Below are 13,416 nucleotides of genomic sequence, written 5' to 3'. Positions count from 1 at the left end.
AGAAACCTTTTTTTTGTTTTGTTTTTTTGAGGTAAAATTGATGTACAATAAACTGTATGTATAATTTGGTAAGTTTTAAATTTTGTATACACCCTTGAAACCATCACCACAATCAGGATAGTGAACATATCCATCACCCCCAAAAGTTTCCCCTTTGTAATCAATCCTTCCTTTCTGGCCTTTGAAGCTTCCATCTTCCCCAGGAAACCACAGATCTGCTTTCTGTCACCAGTATAGATTAATTTGTATTTTCTAGCCATTTTAAATAAATGAAATTGTACAGTATGTGCTTTTTTAGTCAGTCTTCTTTCCGTCAGCAAAATTATTTTGAAAGTCACCATGTTGTTGCATGTATCAATGGTCCGTCACTTTTTATTCCTGAGTAGCATTCCATTGTATGGATATACCACAATTTGTTCATTCAATCACCCGTTGATGGATTTTTGAGTTGTTTCTAGTTGTTTACAATTACAAATAAAGCTGTCATGAACATTTATGTCCAAGCCTTTGTATGGACATATGCTCTCATTTCTCTAGGGTAAATACCTAGGAGTGGAATGGCTAAATCACATAGTAGATGTATGTTTAACTTTTTAAAGAAACCACAGAACTGTTTTCCAAAGTGGTTGTACCATTTTACATTCCCATCAGCAGTGTAGGAGAGTTCCATTTCCTCCTCACTAATGCTCAGTATGGTCAATTTTTTTAATTATAGCCATTCCAATAGACATGTAGTAGTATCTCATTAGGGTTTTAATTTGCACTTCTTGAATGTCTAAAGATGTTGGGTATCTTTTCATGTGCTTATTTGCTATTCATATATAGGCATACCTCAGAGATATTGTGGGTTCAGTTCCAGACCACCGTAATAAAGCAAATATCACAGTAAAGCGAGTCACACGAATTTTTTGGTTTCGCAGTGCATATAAAAGTTATGTTTACACTATACTGTAGTCTGTTAAGTGTGCAATAGCATTATGTCTGAAAAAAACAGTGTACATACCTTAACTAAAAAATACTTTATTGCTAAGAAATGCTAACCATCATCTGAGCCTTCAGTGAGTCTTGATCTTTTTGTGGTGGAGGGTCTTGCCTTGATGTTGATGGCTGCTGACTGATCAGGATGGTGGTTGCTGAAGGTTGGGGTGGCTGTGGCAATTTCTTAAAATAAGACAGCAGTGAAGTTTGCCACATCAATTGACTCTTCCTTTCACGAAAGATTTCTCTGTAATGTGATGCTGTTTGATAGCATTTTACCCACAGAACTTCTTTCAAATTGGAGTCAGTCCTCTTAAACCCTGCCACTGCTTTATCAACTAAGTTTCTGTAATATTCGAAATCCTTTGTTGTCATTTCAACAATGTTCACAGCATCTTCACCAGGAGTAGATTCCATCTCAAGAAACCGCTTTCTTTGCTCCTCTGTAAGAAGCAGCTCCTCGGCCATTAAAGTTTTATCATGAGATTGCAGCAATTCAGTCACTCCTTCAGGCTCCACTTCTAATTCTAGTTCTCTTGCTATTTCCACCACATCTGCCATTACTTCCTCCACTGAAGTCTTGAACCCCTCAAAGTCATCCATGAGGGTTGGAATCAACTTCTTCCAAACTCCTGTTAATGTTGATATTTTGACCTCCTCCCATGAATCACAAATGTTCTTAATGGCATCTAGAATGGTGACTCCTTTCCAGAAAGTTTTCAATTTAATTTGTCCAGATCTATCAGAGGAATCACTATGTATGGCAGTTCTAGCCTTATGAAATGTATTTCTTAAATAATAACACCTGAAAATCAAAATTACTGCTTGATCCATGGGCTGCAGAATGGATGTTGTATTAGCAGGCATGAAAACAACATTAATCTCCTTGTACATCTCCATCAGAGCTCTTGGGTGACCAGGTGCATTGTCAATGAGCAGTAATATTTTGAAAGGAATCTTTTTTTTTCTGAGCAGTGGGTTTCAGGTGGGCTTAAAATATTCAGTAAACCATGTTGTAAACAGATGTGCTGTCATCCAGCCTTTGTTGTTCTATTTATAGAGTACAGGCAGAGTAGATGTAGCATAATTCTTAAGGGCCCTAGGATTTTTGGAATGGTAAATGAACAGTGTAGAGCATCAGCAAAAAAGAGTAAGACCCTCAATGGGATGGATTGACCCAGTGGCTGCAACAGTGGGCTCAAGCATAACAACAATCGTGAGAATGGTGAAGGACTGGGCAGTGTTCCGTTCTGTTGTACATGGGGTTGCTATGAGTTCAAACTGACTCAACAGCACCTAACAACAACAAATGGGCTTTGGCTTCAACTTAAAGTCACCAAACTTTTCTTTTGCAACTTTCTCACCTCTCTCAGCCTTCATAGAATTGAAGAGAGTTAGGGCCTTTCTCTGGATTAGGCTTTGGCTTAAGGGAATGTTGTGGCTGGTTTGATCTTCTATCCAGACCTCTAAAACTTTCTCCATATCTGCAAACAAGCCTATTTCACTTTCTTATCATTCATGTGTTCACTGGAATAGCACTTTTAATTTCCTTCAAGGACTATTTTTTTGCATTCACAACTTGGCTCTTTGGTGCAAGAGGCCAAGCTTTCGGCTTATCTGGTCTATTGATATGCCTTCCTCATTAAGCTTAATCATTTCTAGCTTTGGATTTAAAGTGAGAGACGTGGGACTCTTCCTTTCACTTGAACACTTAGAGGCCGTTGTAGGGTTATCAGTTGGCCAATTTCAATAATATTGTCATGTCTCAGGGAATAGGGAGGCCCCAGGAGATGGGGAGAGACTGGGAAATGGCCAGTCGGTGGAGCAGTCAGAACACACACAACATTTATTAAGTTCACCATCTTATATGGGTGTGGTTCGTTGCACCCCAAAACAATTACAATAGTAACATCAAAGGTCACTGATCACAGATCGCGGTAACAGCTGTAGTAATAATGAAAAAGTTTGAAATATTGTGAGAATTACCAAAATGTGACACAGAGACACAAAGTGAGCACATGCTGTTGGAAAAATGGTGCCAGTGCAGGGTTGCCATAAACCTTCAATTTGTGCAATAAATGCAATATCTGTGAAGTGCAATGCCTGTATCTTCTTTGGTGAAGTGTCAGTTTAAATGCTTTGCCTGTTTTTGTTTTTTAACTGAGTTGCTTGTTTTCTTCTTATTGCCATACTTTGAGAAATCTTTATATGTTCTGAATGTAAGTCCTTTATCAGATACATACTTTGCAAATATTTTCTCTCAGTCTGTGGCTTGTCTTTTCACCCTCCTAATAGAGTCTTTCAAAGTGCAGAGGTTTTTAATTTTGCTGAAGTCTAATTTATCAATTAGTTCTTTTATGGATCATAGTTCTTATCTAAGAAATCTTTGCTTAATCCAAGGCTACAGAGATATTCTCCTGAATTTTTGTCTAGAAGTTTTATAGTTTCAGGTGTTACATTTGGGTTTATAATCCATTTTGAATTAATTTTTGCACCTGGTATGAGATACAGACTGAATTTAATTTTTTTTGTGTGTGTGTATGGATATCCCATTAAGTCCAACACCGTTTGTGGACGGTATTATCCTTTCTCCACTGAATTGCCTCTGTACTTTTCTCAAAAATCAGTTGTCCGTGTATGTGTGGGTCAATATGCGGATTCTCTATTCTGTTGCATTGAGCTATTTGTCTATCTTGATGCCAATACCACACTGACTTGATTATTGTAGCTTTATAAGTCTTGAATCAGGTAGTACTACCCCCAAATTTGTTCTTCTTTTCCAAATGTATTTTGGTTATTCCGGATCCTTTGCATATCTATACGAATTTTAGAATCAGTTTGTAAATTTCTAAAAAAAAAAAAAAACAAAAAAAACCTGCTTGGATTTTGATTTAGATTGCATTTTATCTATAGATTAATTTTGGAAGAATTGCCGTTTTAACAATATTGAGTTTCCCTACCCATTAACAAGATATATCACCTTTATTCCTAAGTGTTTCATAATTTCTGATGCTATTTGTCTTAGTTTCTTAGTGCTGCTATAACAGAAATACCACAAGTGGGTGGCTTTAATGAACAGAATTTAATTTTCTCACAGTTTAGCAGGCTAGAAGTCTGAATTCAGGGCAGCAGCTCTAGGGGAAGGTTTTCTCTGTCGGCTCTGGGGAAAAGTCCTTGTCTCTTTTCAGGTTCTATTCCTTCATTTCCTTGGTGATCTTCGTGCTGCCTCACATCTGTCTTACCGCATCTGTGCTTGCTTGCTTCTGTGTTTGATCTGCTCTTTTATATCTCAAAAGCTGATTGGCTTAAGACACACCCTACACTGACACAGCCTCATTAACGTAATAAAGAAATCCCTATTTCCAAATGGGATTACCTCCACAGGTATAAGGGTGAGGATTTCAAAATGCATAATTTTGAAGGGACACAATTCAATCCATAACACTATTATAAATGTTTTTTTTTTTTAATTCCAATTTCCAATTGTTTGTTGCTTGTATAAAGAAATGCAATTGGTTTTTGTATATTAATATTGTATTCCATAATCTTGCTGAAGTCATTTATTAGTTCTAGTAGCTTTTTTGTAGATCCCATTGGATAGTCTACATAGATGATCATGTTGTCTGCTAATAAAGACAGTTTTACGTCTTCCTTTCCAATCTGAATACCCTTTCTTTTTTCTGGACTGGCTAGAACATGTAGTACAATGTTGAATGGAACATCCTTTTCTTGTCCCCGATGTTAGGGGGAAAGCATCCAGTCTTTCATCATTTAGTATGATGTTAGCTGTGGGTTTTTCATAGATGACCTTCATCAGGTTGAGGAAGTTCCCTTCTATTCTTAGATTGCTGAGAGTTTTTATCAGATACAGATGTTGAACTTTGTCATATGCATTTTCTCTCTTTTAAGATGATCATATTATTTTTCTGCTTTAGTTTGTTAATATGGTGAATTGCATTGATCGATTTTCAAATGTTAAACCAACCTGGCGTTCTTAGGATAAACCCCACTTGCTCATAATGTATTGTCTTTTTTATATATTGTTGGATTAATTTGTTAAGATTTTGTTTAGGATTTTTGCAACTGTGTTCATGTGGGATATTAACTTGAAGTTTTCTTTCTTATGATATCTTTTTCTGATTTTAGTATCAGAGTAATAGTTGGCCTCAAGTAATGAATTGCAAAGTACTACCTCCTCTTTCAATTTTCTGGAAGATTTGAGTAGAATTAGTATTAGTTCTTCCTTAAGTGTTTGGTAGAATTCACCAGCAAATTCATCTGTGCCTGGAGTTTTCTTTGTGGTAAAGTTTTCATCTACAAATTTTTTTTAAAATAGATATAGTGCTATTCAGAAGTTATCTATTTCTTCTTTGCTTTAAAGTCTGTTTTGTCAGAGATTAATACTGCCACTCCTGCTCTTTTTTGATTGCTGTTTGCTTGATATTTTTTTTTCCATCCTTTGAGTTTTAGTTTGTGTCTTTAAGTCTAAGATGTGTCTCTTGTAGGCAGCATATAGACAGATTGTGTTTTTTCATCCATTCTGCCTCTCTCTATCTCTTTATTGGTGCATTTAGTCCATTTACATTCTGCATAATTATTGATAGGTATAAGTTTAGTGCTGTCATTTTGATGTCTTTTTTGGTGTATTGTTAACAGTTTCTTTGTTCCACTTAATCTTCTGTGCTGTGTAGTTTTTCTTTATGTATTTCCTTTTCATCTTTTTCATTGTTGTTGATTTCATATTTGCTGAGTCTTTATGTTTTTCTTGTTCTTTATTTTGATGTGTAGGATTATTAGTTTCCTTTGTGGTTACCTTAATATTTACCCCTATTTTTCTAAGTATACCAGTCTTTTATTTCTTTATAGTGCCTTGCCTTCCTCTCCATATGGAAAATCTATGACTGCATTTTTTAGTCCTTCTTTTTTGTTTTAATGTTGTCATCTTTTACATATTGATGCCTCTGCTTCCCTGTTTTCAACATTTTAGCTTTGATTTATTCTTGTGACGTCCCTATCTGGGTTGATATCTGGTTGCTCTGTCCCGTGTTCTAGTCTTGGGTTGCTATCTGATGCTACTGATTTTCTAAACGGAGGACTCCCTTTAGTATTTCTTGTAATTTTGGTTGGTTTTTGCAAATTCCCTAAACTTCTGTTTATCTGGAAATGCTCTAATTTCACCATCATATTTGAGAGATGGTTTTGCTGGATATATAATTCTTGGCTGGCAATTTTTTTCCTTCAAAGCTTTATATATGTCATCCCATTGCCTTCTTGCCTGCATGGTTTCTGCTGAGCAGTCCGAGCTTATTCTTATTGACTCTCCTTTGTAGACGACTTTTCGTTTATCCCTAGCCCCTTTTAAAATTCTCTGTTTATCTTTGGTTTTGGCAAGTTTGATTGTAACATGTCTTGGTGACTTTCTTTTGGGATCTGCCTTGTGTGGGGTTCAGTGAGCATCTTGGATAGATATCTTCTTATCTTTCATGATAACAGGGAAGTTTTCTGCCAATGAATCTTCAACAATTCTCTCTGCATTTTCTGTCATCCCCTCGTTCTGCTACTCCAATCACTCATAGGTTATTCCTCTTGATAGAGTCCCACATAATTCTTAGGATTTCTTCATTTTTTTAAATTCTTTTATCTGATTTTTCCTCAAATAAATTGTTGTCAAGTGCTTTGTCTTCAATCTCACCAATTCTGACTTCCATTGCCTCAGTTCTGCCCCTATGACTTTCTATTGAGTTATCTAATTCTGAAATTTTATTGTTAATCTTTTGGGTTTCTGATTGCTGTCTCTCTATGGATTCTTGCAGCCTGTTAAATTTGTCATTATGCTCTTCTCTAGTCTTCTTAAGTTCCTCTGTTGCTTTGTCTGTGTGTTCCTTCGCTTGTTCTGCGTTTTTAATGATCTCATTCCTGATCTCTTGAAGAGTTTTGTATAGTAATCTTTTGTATTCTACCTCCAGTAAGTCCAAGAATTTCTCTTCCTCCGGAAGATTTCTTGATTCTTTGTTTTGGGAGCTTGCTGAAGCCATCATGGTCTGCCTCTTTATGTGATTTGATATTGACTGTTGTCCCTGAGCCATCAATAAGTTATTACATTTATTTATTTTATGTTTGCTTACTGTGTCCTAGCTTCTTGTTTTGTTTTGTTTTGATATGCCCAAATAGGCTGCTCTTGTAAGCTAGTTTGATTATTGGTGCCTTTGAAGCCCTAACGTCCTGTCACCATGTGGTTAGACCTGTTACTAGGTATGTGAGCCCAGGAGTCCATTTACTTTTCTTGCATGGATTCAGCTTAGGTGTCCAGGTAGTTGGTCACCAAGTGTGTGGTGCAGGCTCTCACCTACAGTCTTAGATGGGCAGGGGTGATTACAGTAGGCACAGATATCTGGCTGCAGTAGGGGGTCATGCGCCGAGCAAGGCAGGGAGCTGATAGCTGCCCCTGAGTGTCTGAGAAGAAAGCATATCCCTGTTCCCTAGAGCACACAGGTGGGTGGGTTTTGTAGCTGGACTGTGGGCACCCAATGCTGTTGGCTGTAAGGACTGGGAGGCACCACTTATTCTTGGACCCCTGTCGCGGGTGGCTAGGTGGTGTGGGTGGAGCCACCAGTCCTCAAGCCCCTGATGTGGGTAGGTGAGGAGCCTGCTTAATGGGCAGAACAGTGACAAATGTCACGAACCTACCTCTCCACCATATAGCTGATAGTTGAATTTAGGCTTCAGGTATATACCCTGTTGTATTGTGCTAATGAGGGCCTACACTATTGAAATGGGCCCACACAAGTCTATACAGGGGTGAAAGACATTCAAAGTCCATGGACCCCTTATGCTTGTGCCTAGGCAAAGGAGCTCTGCCTACCCTGAGTTCTCTGCTTAGGGGAGCTGGCAGATTTTTTTTTCCTATTTGTTGATTAGTTCCCACTCCGAGGCCGGGAGAATAGCTCAGGGCATGTGATGGGTCCGACTTCTGGCCCAGGGGACACAACGATTGCTGAAGCTGGCCCGGGACCTGTTGCAGAATGGGGAGGGGGCAGGTAAATAGGAGAGAGGTTTTTCCCAAAGTGGGTGTTTTTTGATCTGTGCGGTAGGTTAGACGCATGTCCTTACCTTTTGCCGATTGGGCACTGCTTTTCACTGGTTCTGGAGGACTGAGTAGACTCTCCGCCACTCAGTCTCTTCTGATGTGGAAAACATGTCCCAAGTGCCACTGCTTGCCTCACCATGTACGCCAGCTGATTTGTAATTTAATTCCATCGTGGTCAAAGCACATTTTTTTTTTTTTGGTATACTTGAATCCTTTTAAATTTACTGAAAGTTATTTTATGACCCAGAATAGGTATATCTTGGTAAATGCTCTGAATCTATTCGAAAAGAATGTGTATTCTCCTATTTTTGGGTGGAGTATTCTGTAAATGTCAATTAAGTCAAGTTGATAGATAGTATTATTAAAGTCACCTTAGCCGTACTGATTTTCTGTCTACTTCTTCTATCAATTATTGGAGAGGAGCATTGAAATCTCTGACTGTAATTGTGATTTTTGTCTAGTTTTTCTTTCAGGTCTATCTGTTTTTGCTATATGTATTCTGAAGCTCTGTTATTTGTTGCATAAATGTTTAGGATTATTATGTCTACTTTGTGAATTGATCCTTTAACGTTATAAAATGATCTTCTTTGTCCGAGGTAGTATTCTTTGCTCTAAAATCTACTATATCTAATGTTAATATAGTCACTCCAGCTTTCTTTTGACTGGTGTTAGCTTGGTATATCTTTTTCTATATTTTGATTTTTAACCTACTTGTGTCTTGATATGTAAAATGCACTCGTTTCATATACTTGGGTCTTGCTATCCAATCTGATATTCTCTGCCTTTTAATTGGGGTTGTTTAGACTATTTTCATTTAAAGTGATTATTGATATGGTTAGATTTAAATCTGTCATATTGCTATTTGTTTTCTGTTTGTTCCGTCTGTTCTTTATTCCCTTTTTCTTCCTTTTCTGCCTTCTTTTGGATAAAATGAGTGTATTTTATTATGTATTCTATTTTACGTCCTTTGTTGACTTATGGAGCCCTGGTGGTGCAGTGGTTAAAAGCTGCAGCTGCTAACCAAAAGTTCTACTCTGTCCTGTAGGGTCGCTATGAGTCGGAATTAACTCAGCAGCAACAGGCTTGGGTTTTTTTGGTTGTTGTGTTGACTTATTAGCTACAACTCTTTGTTTTGTTGTTTTAATAGTTGCTTTAGGTTCTATAGTATAGCTCTTTAATTTATCATAGTCTACCTTCAAATGACATTATATCACTTCATGTATAGTGTAAGAACCTTACAGTAGTATGTTTCCATTTTTCCTCTTCTGGTCTGTATACTATTGTTGTCATATATTTTACTTATGCATATGTTATAAACCCCATAATACTTATTATTTTGTTTAACCAGTTAATTATGTTTTAGAGAGATTTAAATAATAATAAAAATGTCTTGCGTATTTACCTTGTAATCATCATATCCGGTGCTCATTGTTCCTTTGTGCAGACCCATATTTTCATCTGGTGTCATTTTCCTTCTGCCTGAAGGACTTCCTTTAATATTTCTTGTAGTGCAGGTCTGCTAGGATGAATTCTTTCAGATTTTGTATGTCTGAAAACATTTTTTCACTTTCTTTTTTGAAAGATATTTTATTTGGGTATGCAATTCTAGATTGACAGGTTGCTTGTTTATTTTTTTCTTTCAATACTTTAAAGATGTTATTCCACTGTTTTCTCAGCTGCAATTTTTCAATGATAAATAGATTGTCATCCTTGTCTTTGTTTCTCTGTGCATAACCATCTTTTTTCCTCTTGCTGCTTTTAAGATTTTTTGTTCATCACTGCTCTTGAGCAATTTAATTATTATGTACCTTGTAGTTTTCTTCATGTTTTTTGTGCTTGTGGTTGGTTGGAATTATTGCATTTGTGGAAAACTATTAAGTTTTAATTGAATTTGGAATATTTTCAGCCTTATTTCTTCAAATATTTTTTCTGTCTCCTCTCTCTTACTCTTCAGGGGCTCCAATTGCATATATATTACTTAAAGTTGTCCCACAGCTGATTAATGTTCTTTTTATTCATTTATTTGCATTCTTTTTGTCTCTGTATTTCATTTTTGATAGTTTTTATTACTATATCCTTGAGTTCACTAATCTTTTGTTCTCTAATATTTAATCTGCTGTTAATACCATCTCATTGTATTTTCCTCTCAGATATTGAAGCTGACATCTCTAGAAGTTTAATTTGGGTCTTTTTTTTAAATCTCCCATGTCTCTACTTGAGTTTTTGAATATATGGAATACCATTATGATGACTGTTGTTGTTGTCCTCGTTGATGATGATGATGACTGTTTTAATGCCCTTATCTGCTAATTCTAACATCTGTGTCAGTTTTAGATTGGATTCAGTTTAAAAAATTTTTCTCATTATGATCTGTGTTATCCTGATTCTTTGTATGTGTGATAATCTTTAATTGGATGCCAGACATTTTTAATTTTACCTTGTTGGGATCTTAATGTGTTTGTATTACTGTAAATATTCTTGACCTTTGTTCTGGGGCAGTTAAGTTACTTTGAAATAGTTTGGGCTTTTTGGGTTTTGCTTTTAAGATTTATCATTTAGAACCAGAGCAGCATTTATTCTAGGGCTGATTAGTCCCTGCTACTGAGACAAGACCCTTCTGAGGACTCTACTTGATGCTTTGTGCATCATGAGGTTTTCTAGTCTGGTTGGTGGAAACAGACACTAGTCCTGGCCCTGTGTGAGAGGACTGGGCTCAGTTCCCTTCAGTTCTCTCAGATGGATGAGTCTTTTCCCAACCTCGAGTAGTTTTCTCACACACATGTGCCAACCAGTACTCTGTGAAGTACTCCAGGGCAGCTGTCTGCAGATTTCTGAAGTTCCCTCTCTGTGCAGCTCTCTTCTCTCCATTACAGGAACTGTAGCTGCCTCAGTTTCCTTGGACTCTCAGTTCTAGCTCCTCAACTCAGGGACTCCACCTGGTTCCACCTCAGTTCCTCTTCCCTGTGCTGTAGCCTGGAAAGTCTCTCAAGGCAGAAAGTTGGGGTAATGGTAGAGCTCACTTTATTTCCCTTCTCTCAGGGACCACTGTCCTTTGTTGCCCATGTTCAATGCCTTGAAAATTGTTGTTTTATATATTTTGTCCAGTTTTTTTTTTTATTGTTTCATCTTTGCAGAGAGAAGTCCTAATAAAGCATTTTAAGTGGCCTCCACATCTAGTAATCTACATATTCCATTCATAGAACAACATAATTATAGGAATCTCTATATCTTGAGTATCTTCTGTGGGCCAGGCACTGTACATTCATACACAATTCATTCATATAACAAATATTTATAGAGCAACTATCATGTGCTAGAGATGGTTCTAGGCACTGGAAATACATGATTGTACAAAACAGATTAATAAATAGCTATGCCTATGGTGTTCACATGCTAATGGGGAAGAGAATAAACTAAATTAATAATTTGGTTATATAAAAAAAAACAAACCAAACCCATTGCCGTCAAGTTGATTCCAACTCATAGAGACCCTTTCGGACAGACAGAGTAGAACTGCCCCATAGGGTTTCCAAGGAGCAGCTGGTGGATTTGAACTGCCGACCTTTTGGTTAGTAGCCATGCTCTTAACTACTGTGCCACCAGGCTTATATAGCACATTAAAAAGACAAAAAAATTTGCTGTGGAGTTGATTCAGACTCATAGCAGTCTTATGTGTGTTAGAGTAGAATTGTGCTCCATAAGGTTTTCAGTGGATGACTTTTCAAAAGTAGATGTCAAGCCTTTCCTCCAAAGAACCTCTGTGTGGACTCAAACCACTAACCTTCTGGTTAGCAGCTGACCATTTGTGCCACTCAGGGACTCCATATAGCACATTAATGGGTAATGAGTACTATAGAAAAAAATGGCAAGATAAGGAGGTTCATGAGTACTGGAACGGAAAGTGAATGATTGCAGTTTTAATAGGATGGTCATGGTAGGCCCCTCCGAGAAGGTAAGACATGTAAGCAAAAACTTTGAGGTGAGGGAGTGAGCCATACAGATATCTGGAAGATAAGCATTCTAGACAGAGGGAGCAGCTAGTATAAAGGCCCCAGGGCAGAAGCATGTCTGGTGTATTCAAGAAATCTTAAGAAGGCTGGTGTTTTTAGAGCAGAGAGAGCAAGGGGGAGAGCAATAGGAGATGAGGTCAGCGTGGTAGCCGCACCCAGATTGTATAGGGTCTTCAAGATCATGGTAAAGACTTTGGCTTTTACTCTAAGTGAAAGGAGGAGTTGTTACAAGATATTAAGTAGAGAAGATGTGATACATACTTTAGTGGATCACTGTGGATGCTCTCTTGAGCAGAGATTGTAGGGCGGAAGCAAAGAATTAGAAGACTATGCAATTATTCAGATGAGAGATGATGGTATCTTGAACCAAGTGGGAGCAGTGGAAGTGGAGAAAAGTGGTTGGATTTTGACATATTTCAAAGGAAGAACTAACTGCATTTCCTGGCATATTGGATGTGGGGTGGGGTATTAAAGAGAATAGTTGGGGATGTATTCAAGGTTTTTGGTCTGAGCAACTGGAAATATGGAACTGTGATTGAGATGAAAAAGATTACAAATGAAGTGGATTTTGGAAAAAGTGATCAGAAATTCAGTTTTGAGCATGTTAACATTGTGATGTCTGTTAGATGGCCAACTGAAAATATTAAAGTAGAAAGTTGGCTATTTGAATCTGGAGTTCATGGGAGAAGTCTGATAGGTCAAGTAAGATGAAGACTAAGACCTGACTTGAATTTAGCAACCTGGAGATCACTGGTGAGTTTGACAAGAGCATTTTTGGTGGAACAATAATGATAAAAGCCTAAAGTGGGTTTAAAGGAAAATGGGAGGAGAGAAATTGGAAACAAAGAGTTGAGACAACTTTCTGAAGGATTTTTCCTGCAAAGGAGGAGTAGGGAAATGGGCAGTAGCTGGAGTGAAAAGTAGAGTCAAGAGAGGATATTTTAAGAGGGAAAAAATAACTACATGTTTGAATACTGATGGAAATGATCCAGTGGAAAGGAAAGAACTGATATATAGAAAAGGAAGAATTACTGGAGCCATGTCCTAGAGTAGATGAAAGGGGATGAATCTCGGGTATACGCAGAGGGACTGGCTTTAGATAGGAGTATGGATAGTTCATCTATGATAACAGGCAGAAAGTCAGAATGTGTAGGTGCCAATACTGTTAGGAACTTAAGTATGGTGGTGGGAGTTTATGGAAGTTCTCATCTGATTGCTGTAATTTTGACAGTGAAGAAGGAAGCAAGATCTGGGGTCTTAAAAGCCTGTGAGCGGCCATCTAAGATACTCCACTGGTCTCATCCCTTCGGGAGCAAGGGAGAATGAAGAGAACAGGATACA

The 13,416-nt window shown here is 37.5% G+C and overlaps 1 protein-coding gene across 1 annotated transcript in view; it reads left to right on the top strand.

Moving 5' to 3' along the window:
* The window catches only part of CAMKMT (calmodulin-lysine N-methyltransferase), a 456,979-nt gene that overhangs the window by 412,580 nt on the left and 30,983 nt on the right, over positions 1-13,416 (top strand). Inside the window, exons 8-9 of the mRNA XM_004369498.2 lie at positions 10,793-10,809; positions 12,207-12,211. Coding sequence (XP_004369555.1) covers positions 10,793-10,809; positions 12,207-12,211 — 22 coding nt within the window. The remainder of the gene's footprint in view (positions 1-10,792; positions 10,810-12,206; positions 12,212-13,416) is intronic.

The sequence above is a fragment of the Trichechus manatus genome, unplaced genomic scaffold, assembly GCF_000243295.1.
Source record: "Trichechus manatus latirostris isolate Lorelei unplaced genomic scaffold, TriManLat1.0 scaffold00005, whole genome shotgun sequence".
NCBI lineage: Eukaryota > Metazoa > Chordata > Mammalia > Sirenia > Trichechidae > Trichechus > Trichechus manatus.
The sequence above is the reverse complement of the archived record's forward strand: the minus strand, read 5'-3'. Positions and strand labels throughout refer to the sequence as shown.